Source organism: Emys orbicularis, chromosome 6, assembly GCF_028017835.1.
Source record: "Emys orbicularis isolate rEmyOrb1 chromosome 6, rEmyOrb1.hap1, whole genome shotgun sequence".
Taxonomy (NCBI): Eukaryota; Metazoa; Chordata; order Testudines; family Emydidae; genus Emys; species Emys orbicularis.
Genome location: NC_088688.1, coordinates 36,744,533 through 36,761,138, shown reverse-complemented (window position 1 = coordinate 36,761,138; position 16,606 = coordinate 36,744,533). Strand labels below are relative to the sequence as shown.

Below are 16,606 nucleotides of genomic sequence, written 5' to 3'. Positions count from 1 at the left end.
TTCCTCGGTCCTACTGTACACATTGAACAGAATGCACAGCTCCAAAAAGGAGGAATGGAGCTTTTCCCAGAAGAAGGCAATGACATATCCTATTTGACTGGTGAAAAGATAGTTCAGGTACTATTTGAAAGTCAATTAAAAGATAGTGCTTACAGAAATCAAGTACCAAATTTGTTTCCAACAGTGTCTTTTTTCTGCATTTCCACACTAGGTCAGCACTTGGTTTGACCATACTCTGGGGCATCATGCTTTGCCATTACCTCAGCCCAATACCAAAGCACTTTCTAAACCCTCTACAAGTTCTTCCCATGGCACACAAAAAAAGTAAACCTCCAAACGTCTAATTCAAGGGCACCTAAGACAAGCAATGGGCTATGGGAGAGATTGCCCTCAGCTGCTGCACATTAGCACTGACTGCAACAGACCTATCTGGCTCTCTCTCTTTATTATTTTCCTCCTCTCAATTCTCCCAGCATGAGAGATACTTCTCTACCATAAAAAAAAAAAAATCTAAATTCACAATTAGGTCATGGAACCAATATTGTCCCTATACTTTCCTATGCCTATTAAACAAAAGCAACTCAATTTTAACAACCATATGTAGATTTCAGCAATAAGTCATGGCAGGGGGTGAGTTGTACTGTATTAATTCATGCTCAGTGTATTGCTAACCAATAAAATACAGCAGTGTAGCCTTTTTCTCTAATCTTTATTAGAATCTCTGCACTGCTACATATTCCTGCTTATTTAATTTTCAAATAAAAGTCTGGCTGAGACTTTCCTTCCCCACCCATAACAGAGGTCTCATGATCTTCCCTTACCTGATGACATCTGACTGACCTATATCCCACCTAACCTGTATCCCACTTGCTGCATTGTTAGGAAGTGAGTGGCATAGGTCAACTTAAGTTTATAGTGTAGACATGCCCTGAGAAACAAATAAAATTATAACAAGTTCAGTCTAGCCAGAAACTATGGAGAAAAATCAAAAAGGTGCTAACAAGCAGCAAATACAATAACTATTGTATTGGGTTAAAAAGCAAGTCATCCCTGCCTTTCTATTTACTTGCCTTTATTGCTGGATTGGTAAAATGGCACAATATTATTATTCAGAGCAGTCAAGCCAATGCAAATTATCCTTCTCTTGCAGCAGAAACAGTCAATAAACAATTCTTTATTAGGAACAGGTGCAGTGCTCACAAACCTTATATTTTCACTGATATTTCTTACATAACCACTAATCAATCAGGAGATGTACTGGTCTAGATACAGAGCTAAATCTAGAGTATGGCTGCTTTGCAATAGTCCTTCATTGTACTTGGGTTCATAAAAGCTAAATGCCTGGCCCGTGGAGGATCAGCTAGTGTAAGGATTATCCTGAAGTGGCACAGAGCTCTTATAGGGGCTCATAGACCATGCACACTGGTCTGTTAGAATACTAGAGAAAAGGGGACATGGTTAAATAAAAGGGGGTGCTCTTATGCCAAACTAATCCTGGCTTGTGGTTATGTTCACTTATGCCCCTTTCAGCCCAGTTTCGTTTAAAGCTGACCTCAAAATGCTCTGACACAGCACAGGGAGGATGGTTTCACACAGCTGCACCAGAAAGCGAAGGACAGCTCTAAACAACCCTTACACACCACCCTGACTCATGCTCTGTGAATATTCACCACACCCAAAGTTCTGGACCTTAATTTTTAAACTGAGAACCGAAGAAGCCTCTATGCCAAACAATACCCAGAGGAAATGATCCTTCAAATAGTTCTCTACATATATAATGAGAGAGAAATGCTCTGTTCTAGTGTGCACCACAAATCTTACTAGCATATAGCTATGGGTTTTCCTTCCCTTTGCAGATGATCCATTCATTGCAGCAGTACAGGTATCTTAAATATACTTCAATTACCTTGCTGAAATATTACAAACTAATTACAATATTTCTATTCATATTAAGCTCTGGATACACTTTCTTGCTGCCACATTTTTTCAAAGAGCTCGTGCAGTGTTCTCCCGATTCTTGTGTACATGAATAGGGTCAAGCTAGAAAGTTGCTGGGGGCAGAGTTCGTGGTATATGATGGTTCTTCCATTGACTTCCCCAAAGGGGTGTAGATTGAGGGTGGGGTCATGGCAAAGCTGGGGCAGGTTGAACAGGAGTCATACACAGCTAGACTCTCTTAGGATATGTCTACACTGCAATTAGACACCTGGAGCTGACCTGTCCCTGCTGACTTGGGCTTGTGGTGCTCAGGCCAAGGGTCCGTTTAATTGTGCTGTAGATCAGGGGTCGGCAACCTTTCAGAAGTGGTGAGCCGAGTCTTCATTTATTCACTCTAATTTAAAGTTTCGCGTGCCAGTAATACATTTTAATGTTTTTAGAAGGTCTCTTTCTATAAGTCTATAATATATAACTAAACTATTATTGTATGTAAAGTAAGTAAGGTTTTTAAAATGTTTAAGAAGCTTCATTTAAAATTAAATTAAAATGCAGAGCCTCCCCGGACCGGTGGCCAGGACCCGGGCAGTGTGAGTGCCACTGAAAATCAGCTTGCATGCCGCCTTCGGCACGCGTGCCATAGGTTGCCTACCCCTGCTGTAGATGTTCAGGCTCCAGCCTGAACCCTGGGACCCTCCCACCTCGCAGGGTCCTAGAGCCCAGGCTCCAGCCCAAGCCCGAACAGCTACACTGCAATTAAACAGCCCCTGAGCCTAAGCCAATTGGCACGGGCCAGCTGCAGGTTTTTAATTACAGTGTAGACATCCCCTAAAAGTCTGGCAGAGCTATCCCTGATTCCCAGAAATCCAGTGAAGAAATCTGGCTGAGTCATACTGCAGCAAGGACCCTTTTAGCTCTACATTCAGAACCGCCGACTTTCCACTTTCCTTGGGGGTGCTCAACCCCCCCTCTGCCCCAGGCCTCGCCCCCACTCCACCCCTTCCCCCAAGGCCCCACCCCACCCATCTCTTCCCGCTCCTGCCCCACCCCTTCACGCCCCCTCCCCCAAGCACGTCCCACCCTTGCTCCACCTGCTCCCAGCCAGCACCTCTTGTTTGCCACTGAACAGCTGATCATGGTGGGCAGGAGGCACTGGGAGAGGGAGAGGTGCTGTTTGGCGGGGTCCGCTGGTGGACAGGAAGCACTGAGTGGGAGAGGGAGTAGCTGATCAGACATTGAGGCTGCCGGTGGGTGCTAAGTACCCACTATTTTTTTCCCCCGTGGGTGCTCGAGCCCCAGAGCACCCACAGAGTCGGCACCTATACCTACATTTATGACCAGGTTATGCCTTAAATTAGTAAAGTTTCTATTGAAGAACCCACATGGACACTTTCACTTAAACAGCAAGTTTAAGATGACATATGTCTCTGCTCCTTAATGAGATGTTTAGTTATGCTAAGCACTGCCTTCTATTTCACATTAGTCCTTGCCTCTGAATACAGACTTGTCCCTTTGTTGATGATGAAGGGCTCTATCATGGAGTATAAAAAGTACAGCTATGATACATAGCATGATATGATCACAGGAGAGCTGGAACACACGTGATGCATCTAGGACTACACAGCAGATAAGGAAAATTTCTTCCACACAAAAATCTCAAAATCCATTAAAACACTAATGAATATGGACAAGAAGTGGGATTTAGTACTTGTGAAAGCTGCTGGCTTGATGTTTATCTACAGAATAGTAGCAGCAGAAGCTTCCTCACACTCTCCAAAGTGTCTTTGGCCACAATCCTGCAAATGCTTATGCATATGCTTAACTTTAAGCACGTGGCTAGCACTAACAAAATCAGTGGCCTGCTTACACAATTAAAGTTAAGCATGTGCATAAGTGTTTGCAAGATTAGGGCTTCAGTACCAGTTGTAGAAGCTGGTGTTTGCAGTGTGGACACACGTTGACTGCATTGAGACCACCAAACTAGCCATCAGGTGGACACAACTATTGATTACTACTAGCCTGAGCGGATTTAAACCAGCACCCTAAAGCTGAGAGGGTCTGTACCTACTACCAATCCCTGAAGCCACACAACTGCCTAACAACACAACTTCAGCTGGAGTAATGGATGGTCCAGCTGGAAGACAATCAGAAGTTTCAGTATGTATCTACCCAAATAAGAATATTCTGAAGGTAAAGCAGGAGGAATGGAAAGTTCTGAAAAGAAACAAACAACAATAACCATGCTCTTTATAACCACATAAAGCAGAAATATTAACATTCTGAAGCTTGTCTTCCAATAGACTTTAGACAACCAAGTAGCTTTACATGTCTTGCCATTTTGCACATCAGGAGAGTCAATGTGTCTCTCAATCTCAGGAAAAGTTGATAGTGAGAGAGAAGAAATGTCAGGAAAATGTAAACAGTATTAACATTACACTACAAAAGGCAGTTTCAGCAACAAAAGCTATAACTATTCTAATGCTGAAACCATTTCTTCTAGTGCTAGCCTTAGCAAAGATGTACGGAATGTTAAGGACATAGGTATTTTATTCTAATAAAGAGATTTTAAAGCAACACAAATATTGGAATAGCCAGAATCATTCTTAAATGCAGACAGATAATTTGTGTATCCTATGTAGGTGCAGACTTTGAAAGATGCTACGGTTCTCCTGCCAGGTGCCAAGTATGCTCTCCTCCCACTAAACTCCTCACAAGCTGAGAGTGTTCTGCATCTCACCAAGGATCGCTCATCACCTGGCAGGAGGATCAGGCCCTGGATTTACACACATAAAACACTAGCCTTGTGTTCTTGGAAACATGTCGCCTGTGGATAGTGGATTTGTGTATACTTTACCCCCAAAACAGGGCCCAATCTGGCATTTCTTGCACAGGCAAACTGTACAGACTTCTGTTTTGTCTCTACCAGGATTGCAGGGACACATCCATAATCCCTTCTTCAGTGTGATTTGCACAGAGCCAGATTTGCACGGATTACTTGTTGTCAAAAGGAAAATTTAGCATATGCATACTCCCACATTTGCTTAGCTAATGGTATCAGCTCTGATCACCTGCTTGTCCTCTTCTCCCTCAAACCTCTCTGTTCTTTCTCCCTTGCCGCCCCCATGCATGGGTAAAACCCCCCATCCCCCACCATATCCTCTTTTAAATGCATACTTACACCTACCTCCGCCAGGATGCCTGTTAATCGGTACCATGTGGTGTTGAATGGCGAGCTGAAGCTTCTATTTTACTGATAAACTGTTCATTTGTTACCTCATCTTCTCACCCACCCCCCATACAACTGTCTCTCTTTCCCACCTATTGCCTCCTCTCTGACATGTCAATGGTGAGTACCCTCAGGGAAGGACTAACTTCTTTGTTATTTGTCTGTACAGGCCCTAGCACAGTGGGACCCTGAGTTTGATTAGTGTTCCAGGTGCTACTGTAATAGAAATAAAATAAAAGAAGGGGGGTAAGGGGCAGAGTCTGGAACAGGCCGGTGGAAGATAAAGGAAAATGAGGATGTCTGTCTTAATTAAATGAAAGAGATGATTTTTGGAAGTTACTGAAGTCCCCCGTGCTACATTTGGATGAAATATTCCCTCGAGATTATAATGACAGTTCTCTGTGTAACATAAAAGCATAATATTTATCTGTTTAGGGATATCTTATTAGCATGCAATGTGCAAGCTAATGGGCTTTCCTTCCCTGTGTGAATTCTTAGCATCTGTTGTTGAAACCCCCAAACATCTCAAACACGCTCTACAAAAACAGCTTGGAAAAATAATGATTCATGAACACAAATATCACTGAGAAATACAGTATGCCAAAATGAAAGACCCTTATGTGACTTGCACTTAGATGGAGGAGATCAGGACAATGCCAAGGAATAGCATGACAGTATGTCCAAAAGGCCCAATCCTACAAGCCTTATTCAAGCTAGTAGTCCCACTGATTTAGATTCACTGCAGTAGCAGGGGCAGCTGGGCCCCAGAGGAGATTCACCCACAGCAAAGGCAAGTTGTGATGGCACTGCTGCCCTCCCACAATGATTCCACCAAACAGAGGGCTGCTTTAAGTTATGACTAGGGTCTCATAGTAGCAGCACATGCTACAGCTGCCCAGGTGAGGCACTGGATGAATATATCCTCTGGCCATCATGTTCATGTTCTTCATCAACCAGCACTGCCCACTGATGGGGTTACATCGGCTCCTTTTGGGATTTGTGGCTGAGCAGGAATTGTAAGCACCGTAAACCTGCTGCCTTGCACCCAGCACAGACCAGCCATACACAGGGCAGAATCTAGCCAGAGGACAATTTGTTTTTACCAAATGTGAGGTGGCTTGCATCAGATGTTTGTAAGAAAGGGGACTTGTTTTTTTCCTAAGTGTTATTCATGCTTTGATAAGAAAGGGCTTTTTTTCTAAGTGTCAATCATACCCTTAAAAAATTTCTTCTGCTTTTTTGCCATGTCTTAGCACAAGAAATAAATTTGTCCCAGAAGCTTTAAATGAGTTTCTCAATTATTAATAGTTTTTTTATTAATTTGTTTATGTGTTTTGTTTATTGACTACAGCATTATTATATGGATTTTACCACCGAGTTACTGATATGCACTTGACATTTTAACTCTAGTTTAATGTAAGTTGGTGTTTTCTGTGTTGTTGGGTTTTTTTATAGCTGGAAATTTACAGTCTATTTCATTTAGAACATTGAGGACTAGGTTCGTTTAAAAGGATTCTGAGCACTGAGAGGTTGGGTCAAAGAGAGGCATACAAACCTACTGGCACCAGAAAACATTGATGGAATATAGGAAAGACAATTAGGCTCCGATATGGCCACTGTTCAGCAAAGTAGTCACACATGTGAATAGTCCCACTGACATCAAGTCAATGTTCTAGTTCCATTGATTGCAATGGGACTTCTAACATGCTTAAAGTTAGGCACATGTGTAAGTAGCTTAAGGAACTAAGGCCTAAACATGTCAAAATGAATGGTTAAAGCATAGTAAATGAGAACATATGGGACAAATGACATAATAGAATATCAGGGTTGGAAGGGACCTCAGGAGGTCATCTAGTCCAACCCCCTGCTGAAAGCAGGGCCAATCCCCAACTAAATCATCACAGCCAGGGCTTTGTCAAGCCTGACCTTAAAAACCTCTAAGGAAGAAGATTCCACCATAGATTCATAGATTCTAGGACTGGAAGGGATCTCAAGAGGTCATCGAGTCCAGTCCCCTGCCCGCATGGCAGGACCGAATACTGTGTAGACCATCTCCCTAGGTAACCCATTCCAGTGCTTCACCACCCTCCCAGTGAAAAAGTTTTTCCTAATATCCAACCTAAATCTCCCCCAGTGCAACTGGAGACCATTACTCCTTGTTCTGTCATCTGCTACCACTGAGAACAGTCTAGAGCCATCCTCTTTGGGGCCCCCTTTCAGGTAGTTGAAGGGGACTCCAAGAAGGGACTTTGGTGGCTCTAGTGACCTGTATAACATTTTAGTTCCCCACAAGAACAGCATAGTGGGACTCCATATGCTACTCATTGCAAAGCATTTTAGTCTCCATCTCATTGTTCAGAACTGATACTTAAAAATTGCTTTTAGTTTCCAATTTGGTTTGGTTGGTCAAAATAAGTGAGATTTGCCAGCACACTTTGATTTCATATATGTTAAAGTCACAGTGTTTTGCCACTGATGTTCAAGGGAGCATTGCAGGCCAATGCATATATCTCCTTGAAATAACATCTGATCATTTTTGCTCTGATTCACCCAACTCCGTGCTTCATGTAGTCAACACAACGTTACTAAAATGCTGTTTGAAACTGAACGGTGCAGGAATACCATTCATTTCAAAAAGACATTCTGTAGTCAAATAAAAGTAACAAAGTACAATACAGTATGATGCTACATATCTAGATACTGCATACCAAGAATAGTATGGCTGTCAATACAGTTTATGAGAGGAGGTAAAAATAATCCATTTGTTTAAAATCTTGCTCCCTGGAATAGTTTCCTGGGAGATATTATATATGAGGGCTTCAGGGATTCAACAGCCATACAGTTTTACTCTAGCATACCTAAGGGCAACACAAATGATATACTGCAAAACACTAAATCTAAAATAGCAGACACTATATTGGTTCAATGTGCAGTAAGATACAGCATTAAAAGTTTCATATAACCAAATGATGAGAGGCAGCATGGTCTAGTGAAGAGAGCCCTAGAGTAGACATCAGAAGATCTAAGTTCTATGGCTCTGCCACTATGTGACCTTGGACATGTCATTTCCCCTCTGTTTCCTCTCCCACTCTTTGTGTGGCTTGTCCATTTAGATTACAAGCTTTTGGAGCAGGGGCTGTCTCATAGGGTGTATTCACCGAGTACTTAGCACAATGGTGGCCCCTATCTCAGTACAGTGGCCTTCAGCGGAGACTGTAATGCAAACCACCACAACAATGGAGGTGCCTGTTTCGATAGAACAGGAGGATTATTCTAGGTGGCTAGAGTGCATTTCCAAAAGCCAGCTTCTGTATGTCACTTTGTAGCTCATTTAGATTAATAAACTCCTTTAAACCAAGTATATGTTCATAGTCTACACTGAAGAAGTATGATGAGAAATATGTTGGTGTCAAACTATACACATTACTATAATGTTGTAAACGAATGTTGCTGCTTTTGCTAGGAGAGACATGACCAATTAAATCTATTGTAGAGGCCACTTTGTGATTTAAAAAAAAAAACGAAGGAGAACTGTATAAAGTCTATAATAGAAATGCAATTTTACTGCTCCATTATCAGCAGATAATGAAGTGGTGTCAACATGAATTACCATGTAATCACCATAGTTTCCCCAAAGGTGCTGCTGTGAGCTTGCCATGTCATTACTGTGAAAGAGCATGCACTGCAAGCAATTAACTAATGTCAGCATTGTATGTTATAATCATGTTAAGGATATGACCTAAATTGATAAAAGCAAGGAAATTAAGAGACAAAGATGATGCGGCCCTGTCTCAGGGGGACCACAGAACAATGGGTGGCTTTATATATCATATCTACCCAGGGATATTCATCATGTTAGAAAACCTATTAATACACTTTATCTACAATGATGTCAAAAATGTGTTAGCTGGTCAGGTCATAGTTAATCCTGGGGCACTGCAGGGTTAGCGATGATCATCCAAAATGATTTTAAACATGACTTGTCCTTGTCCATCCTAAAGGTGAAATCAAGTTTAATATCATGTTAGTAAATGTGTTCTAACACGAGGCATTTTTCTTGTATAGACAAGGCCTCAATGTTCTTCTCAGTAGGGCTTGACTTACTAGGGAGGGTTCATGGAGGAGACCTGGGGCAAGGTTTTAAACTCCTCAGATCACTGGGAACTACATGGAAAGGAAGCATTAATGCTAATGGGATGTCCAGCCCTTTTTTCCCACCCTTGGCAATATGGATTCCTTAGGAGCTCTGCTAACATTGTCTCCTCTGTTTGGGCTAAGCCAATCTCTGCAAAGGGGTTGGAGCAGGACTTAATGTTACTATGAGCATCAGCAACTTCCACATAAATATCCACTGGAATATCCTTGCGGGTTGGAGAGACGCTTGCCACAGAGAACACCTGTCCCCTGGCATCAGACTTCCCTGTTTCTGACATGCTTCCTCCCATTCCTGAACTGCACAGCCCCATCTACACAGAAGGGTTTCTGCAAGCTCCCACTGTTTTCCCACATGTTTGCTCCTTTCCAGCCATGTAAGTGGAAGGAAAAGTCTTTCCTTAGACCCTCTACTGTAGCTCCTGGATTCAGAATTTCCTTCGTTTTGTGGGAAGGAGACAGACCTTTACTGGTATTTCAGGACAGTCCTCAGTATTTACTGTACATCTAAGGTAGTCCATTTGTACACATGTGAATATGCCATGAATGTCTCCTGTTGTATTTCTCAGGGGATCTACTACAGAATGTGAATTCTGCTGCATTTGAGCAAAAAAATAACCACACGTTTTAATATATTAGACAATTGGATAATGCAGAAAAGAGCTCTAGGGCCAGATTAGTAAAGGTATTTAGGTTTAGATTATAGTGGGAGTTAGCCCTTAATAAATCTGACGGAGTGCTTTTCAGTATTGTGCCATACATATTAATACAGAGTACTAGAAATAATCTACATCAGAGACAGGGCCAGGTCCAGTGTTTTTGCCGCCCCAAGCGGCGGCGGGGGGGGGGGGGAAAGCCGCGATTGGCGGCACTTTGGCAGCAATTCGGCGGCGGGTCCTTCCCTCCCAGAGGGACCCAGGGACCCGCCGCCGAATTGCCGCCCCTTTCCGTTGGCTGCCCCAGGCACCTGCTTGCTACGCTGGTGCCTGGAGCCGGCCCTGATCAGAGAACATGAAAAAAAGCATACCCTGAAGTAGAACAATAGCTGTATATTGTGTCACGACCACACACAACATTCAGAGGACATGTGTTTTTCAGCTTACCCAAATCTGTAGTTTAATCCTCTTTTCATTTTTGAAAACCGTTTTGACTTTGAAATCGATCCCGACCGTGCTTACGAATGCAGATGTAAAGGAATCGTCAGCATAACGGAACAAAAAGGAGGTTTTCCCGACACTGCTATTACCAATGATGAGCAATTTGAACATGTAATCAAAGTTCTGGTCAGACGTGTCTTTCTGGCCATATCTGGAATCTTGAGCAGATGCCATCTGTAAATCAAAATAAAAAGGATTTTTATGGTCTTTTGTACTTTATAAATCAAAGGCATTTATATTTTATTGGACTCCTCGGCAATAGATATCAATGAATTCAAGGACAAGTTCACAGAGGCCCTAAGTCTTTCTTATGATGCTGGTATCCATGGTAATAATTCCCTCTGCGAAAGATAATGGCAAAAAACTTACAGTGTCAGGGAGATGGTACATCAGGTATGGTATATCACTGTGATCAGTATCAACAAAAAACAAACCAAAAAAATAAAAAAAAAAATAAAAAGAAACCCCATCAAAAGGACCAGGTCAATTTCTGAATATAGTACCAAAAAAAAAAAAATCTATATTCACAGAATGTTAAGAATGTGATAGCATACTACCATAAAAATACAGAAATTAATCAGGAGAAAAGTGCTATATGTTTCTATATATGAGAGGGGAAGATAAGGAAGCAATTTAAGTGGTTTTTTTGGTGTGTAACTATGCAGCATAGAACACAGGGGTATATTCACTCCTTAATTTTGCAATCCTTGCTTTTGTCATCTTGTGCCATAATGTTAATCTATTTTAGATCCGAAGAAACCCATTGGATGTGGAAAGGTCCCAGTCTTTTGTAATAGCTAGATTCTTACCCAAAGCATTTTGCCACTACCCCTTTCATTATCACAATGTCTCTCACCCACTTGGTAAATACTTTTGACAAAGTGTCTCTTCCTTTTGTTCCCTTTCAGTCTCTTTTTCTATATGCAGTAATAGAATTTTGGACACAATGTTAATGCAGCACAGTGTTCATACAATACAATACTACAGGTGACGGGGGCCTATGTTTTCAAAGAGGGGTCCCTAAAATTAGGCTCATAAATCCACATTTAGACAACTGAATAAATGGGAGCTACAGAAAATCAGCACCTCTGAAAATCAGGGCACTTTTATTTATGAGCCTAACTATAGATTTAGGAACCTATCTTTTAGGCACCCAGGTTTGAAAATTTTGGCTTACATGACCATTCAGACAGACTCAAAAACTTAAATCTTTAGTTAAGAATGTAAATGATTTACTTACACATTCAGAAGCAGCTACATAGTCCATTGTATTATCATCAGAAAGTCTAAACTAAATTGTTTATTTGCAGCACCTGTATAAAAATATTATAGAATTTTACAGTAATAGTTCAGTACTCTACAGTTTACAATAGTGCCACTGTAGTGTTCTGGAAATTTTCTGTAAAATAAATTCAGCAAATAGTAATTTTTTCAACAGAGGAATCAAAAGATGTTTCAGATATTACTGTCCTGACCTTGAAAGGGACACTGTCAGGCTTCTTGACTTCCAAACATACTTGTTTGAAAAGTTGTTTTTAACATACTGGTTTGACTATGACAGGATTGCTAATTGCTGCAGAACAGACTTTCAATAATCACTACTGTGATGCTTCGCATCAGTCTCCCAGTGACACCTCTCTGCCCACATTCTAGAACACAAGTGATGTACATATTCACAGGTTTGCTTGTGGGTCATGTAAGACATCATAATTATCTTTACTCCTGTTCTTAACTTCCCACTGAAGTGACTGACTGGAAAAAGGAAAAATCCTGCTCGTGCTTTAATAATGTATCAGCCTGAATGTGTGTTTGCACCAGTGCCCTCTACTGGACAGAATCAGAGCTACTCAAAAGCTTGTAATTGTCTCCCCCTGTATTGGATGGCCCAAAGAGAGGATATAGAAAATCTAACACAGCTCATGGTGATTCTCTTTTCTCTCAAGTTCAAGAGGAGTTTTTGGAGCAGAAGTCTTGAGCTGTACTTCCTCTCCTATCTATGTACAAAGTGCCCACAGTGTTGTCAACTCTAACGATTTTATCAAAAGTCTTGAGTCTTTTTTTTTAAGGCTCCAAGTCCTGGAGTTAGGTGATTACATGAGAATCAAGCTTTCATTTATAAAAAGGCACACTTCTTGAAAAACATGATCAGAGTGTGCCCTAAAGGCTCTAACACCAGAAAGCAAAGAAAAACACTGTTATACATTTATTATTATTTACAGGGCTTAAATTCAACTGGAGCTGTCTGGAGGGGAGCTCTGGTAAATATTTTCAACCCCCCTGGAGTTTTCATAGCATATTGGGGAAGGGGAGGCTTAGGGAAATACTCTATGAGAATTTAAGCCCTGATTATTTAGAATCTGATGAGTTTTAAGCCAATCACATTATTTTGGGGGCCTGATATGATTTTTGAATGCTTGGATTTGGCAATACAAATTACAGTATACATACATTGTGGTTTCAGACAGGAAGGACAGTCAGCAAACCCTGATGTTGACTGTTTATGGCAAATTTAAAGAAGCTTAATCAAAACTCGCAAACCTGTGTGCCTATAGTTAGGCACCTGAATCCACATGTAGACACTTCTGTAGGATGGCTGGATCCATGACCTTGCCTAAAGATGCAGGGCTCTCTGTTGACCCACCTTGTTAGCAGGATTCAGAGGCCTGCACAAAGCTTCTGAGAAAATTCTGCTGACTCACTTTGAAACGTATGCCTTGTCAACTTCACCAGGGTATTAAAGAGGCAAGTGGGGCTAGGGTTTCCTGTAGGATCTCCTACTAACCAGGCTTTGTGAGAAAGCAGAACATGAATTTCAGCCTAAGTTATCACTAAAAAAAAAAAAAACCTCCAGCAAAGGGACCCTATATAGCATGTGTAGATCTGGAGCACGGTGGGAATGTAACTGGCTTACAGGTACCTAACTGCCTGATTTTCAGAGCAGCTGAGCACCCACAGCTCCCATTAACCAAGGTTCTTGACTAAATGTGAATGTCAGCACCTAACTGTAGGCATGTAAGTTTGAAAATATTGGCTTTAATACTTATAAAACAGTTTGTAAGTGTGTCATGATGAGACTGAATTAGAGAATGTTTAATGATGTTAAGATGAAAAGCAATAATTATGACTAACAGCACACATCAATAATCTTTCATCTTTCTGATTTCTTTAATAAATACAAACAAAACCTTTACACTTTCATGGCTCCACCTTATCTTAAACGACTAGATTTCTTAGTAAACATATGCAAAAAAGGAAAATCAAATGTTGTTTATCTATTTAATTATAGCTTTATGCTCATTTACAGCTTTTAACTGTACATAGTTTACAAAAACATCAAGCCATCACCATTGAAAACACCATCTGACAAAGCATAAGATATGGCCTGTATGATGTCAATTCACCATGGGTACTCTGTTCCACACAAAATCCAATAAAAGCATCACATCTGGCTCCATCTATCACAGGAATACCAACTGGAATAAATCTGAACCCAATGGTCACTAATTCTACATCCACAGAAGAGGCATTTTCTTTCTTGACTTTATCACCTGAGAGTTGTCGTCCTCACCCCCACTTAAAAGTATACAGATGTGTTGAGCTGCTCAGTATTGGGGCAGAAGGTCAGAGGTCAACCCGAGGCCAGGGGAAAACTGCAGTCAGAGTCCATTACCAAATTGAGAGCATGAGGTGAGAACTGGGGTCAAGCCAGGCCAGGGTCTTTCACTGGGGTCAGCAATGGTTTTAAGCCAGCAACAGTAAACCAGGATCAGGAGTCAAGCCTAGGTTGAGAGTCAGGGATCAAGGCAAGTTGCAGCAAGGAACAGCAAGAAGGGTGTAAGGCAGAAGCACACCGGAGGTCTGCATTACTGAGACAACTCCCAGAAATGGTTTCCTGGTTTATATACAGTGTGCCAGGCAATCAGGGAATCACGGAGGGCTGTTGCTCATGCCCCTTTGCATGGGACTTCCTGAAGAGCTTAGTCTCTCAATTCCTCTTGGTGGCAATCATACCTGGGCCCCAGGAAGGAAGCAAAGCTGCCATCAAACCCTGCAGACCCCAGTTCTCAGTCCATGGGTTCTTACAGTGGCTGAGTCATAGAAGTTCTGGAAGAGTGACATTCCACTAGAGAATCAGAAGCCTGGAGCATGGGCAGCGGGTGGAGCCCCACTCTGGGGAGGCTAGCCCCCAGCTCCTCCCCTTTCGCCCATGCCCTCCCCACAGCCAGAGCCACAAGCCCCCTGCCCCCCCCCCACCCAGAGGAGCCCCGGCTGGACTGGCTGAAGCTGGTCGAAGCCCTGAGCCAAGCCTCCCCCTGCCTGGAGAAGCCCGGGGCTGGCCGCAGCTGTGCCTCCCCTCCCCGGACCCAACCCGCCCACCACCCAGGGGAAAAGCATATGTAGAAGATGCTTTTTGATATGCCCCTTGCAGGTTCCGGGATGGCTGAGGAGGTGGTATGTGCCTCCTCAGCCTCCCCAGAACCTGCTTGGGGCAAAATAAAGCAAAAACTTCACTGCCAAACGCTGCAACCAGGGGTTCGGTGGCTGCGGCAGCACCAGGGGAGGCAGAGCCTCCCCTGGCCTATTATACCCGACGCTCATGGCCTGGAGCATAGGTACTATACATCAGACAGAGTACTGGCGAAACTGGACATATCCATACTAGAATGACACCCCTCTTTTTATATCTGGAGATTAAGAGTATGCACCCTTATTCTAGCTATGAGTGTGGAAGGCAAAAGATGTAAATGACTAATTTCCTACTTCTGAGCTTGGCAAATTTGTAGGAAGCATGGGAGGATTATAGAGAATGATAGACAGCGCTCCCCTTAATTGCATACTGCTGGGAATTTATGCTTCCAAAAAGCTCTCAAATACAAAATATCCCATTTCTCAAAGTACGACTACACCCCATGAAATACATTTTATCATTCCTAACAGTGCTTCCCTTGCTGTTACGTTTGAGACACTTTAGCAGAGGAGTGTGAAGGCACTGCTACTGCTTGTGTTGCTCATGGGGCTCTGTTCTGTGGATAATCAAAGGACTTCCATTTCCAAGGATGTTTATTCAGTGCCAAATACACCAATAGGAAGAAAAAAAGACAAAGAAGATAGCGGCTGTAGCAAATTTGTCTGTTTTCAAAAACTCAACATGCCAAACAGCCTACTGCAGTGGTGGGCAACCTGTGGCCCGCAGGCTGCATGCGGCCCATCAGGGTAATCTGATTGCGGGCTGCAAGACATTTTGCTGACATTGACCATCCGCAGGCATGGCTCCTCACAGCTCCCAGTGGCCGCAGTTCGCCGTTCCTAGCCAATGGGAGCTGCAGGAAGTGGTGGGCCGCAGGGACGTGGAACCTTTAGGTACATCTCTTTCTAGAGTATGGGCTTAAACCATTCAAAGGATGTAAGACATCAGATAAATTTTACTTTTAGAAAAACACAAAGAGCTTTGTGTTGACACTTGGTTATTCACAACAACTATGTACAAAATAGGTTATTTCCTATAGGGTTCTGTGATGGGGCGACTGCCCCGCACTGGTAGGTAAGGGCTTAAAGCCATCTTGGGGAGGCTGCGTGGGATGCAGCCAATGAGGAAAAGGCTTATAGTGCCAGCCAGTTAGGAGAAGCTTTATTGGAATAGCCAGTCAGGGCCAGGCTGGCCCATATAAGAAGGGGATGCTGAGCAGAGGAGGGGGCAGTTGCTCCCTGAAGGGTGAGAGAGGACGACTGGCTGCTTAGAAGGCTTGAGTACCATGGACAGAGCAGTTCTGGGCAGGGTCAACAGAGTAGGAGAAAGCTGCAGGCTGCCAGTTCCCAGAGTGAGAACCTGGTACAAAGGCGGAGAAGGTGCTAGGACTGTGAGAAAGTGGCCCAGGGAAGGAGATGGCAGAGTTGGAGGAGGCGTAGTATGTGGCTGCCAGCTATAGGATCCCTGGGTCGGGACCCAGAGTAACGGGCAGGCCCGGGTTCCCCCCCTCCCCATGCCACTGAGGGAAGTGGCTGGTGAATGGACTGCAGATTGCCACTGAAATGAGCATCTAGAATCAGGACTGCAGTTTGCCACTGAGGCAAGCGATTGGACTAAGAACTGTCAGTCCCTCGGAAGGGGGGGAAGGACCGACTGGGACACCGCTGG

The 16,606-nt window shown here is 43.0% G+C and overlaps 1 protein-coding gene across 1 annotated transcript in view; it reads right to left on the bottom strand.

Annotated features, from left to right (window-relative positions):
• Positions 1-10,644, bottom strand: part of RAB3C (RAB3C, member RAS oncogene family) — a 199,928-nt gene extending 189,284 nt beyond the window's left edge. The window contains exon 1 of the mRNA XM_065406497.1: positions 10,417-10,644. Coding sequence (XP_065262569.1) covers positions 10,417-10,644 — 228 coding nt within the window. The remainder of the gene's footprint in view (positions 1-10,416) is intronic.
• Positions 10,645-16,606: the final 5,962 nt, after the last annotated feature.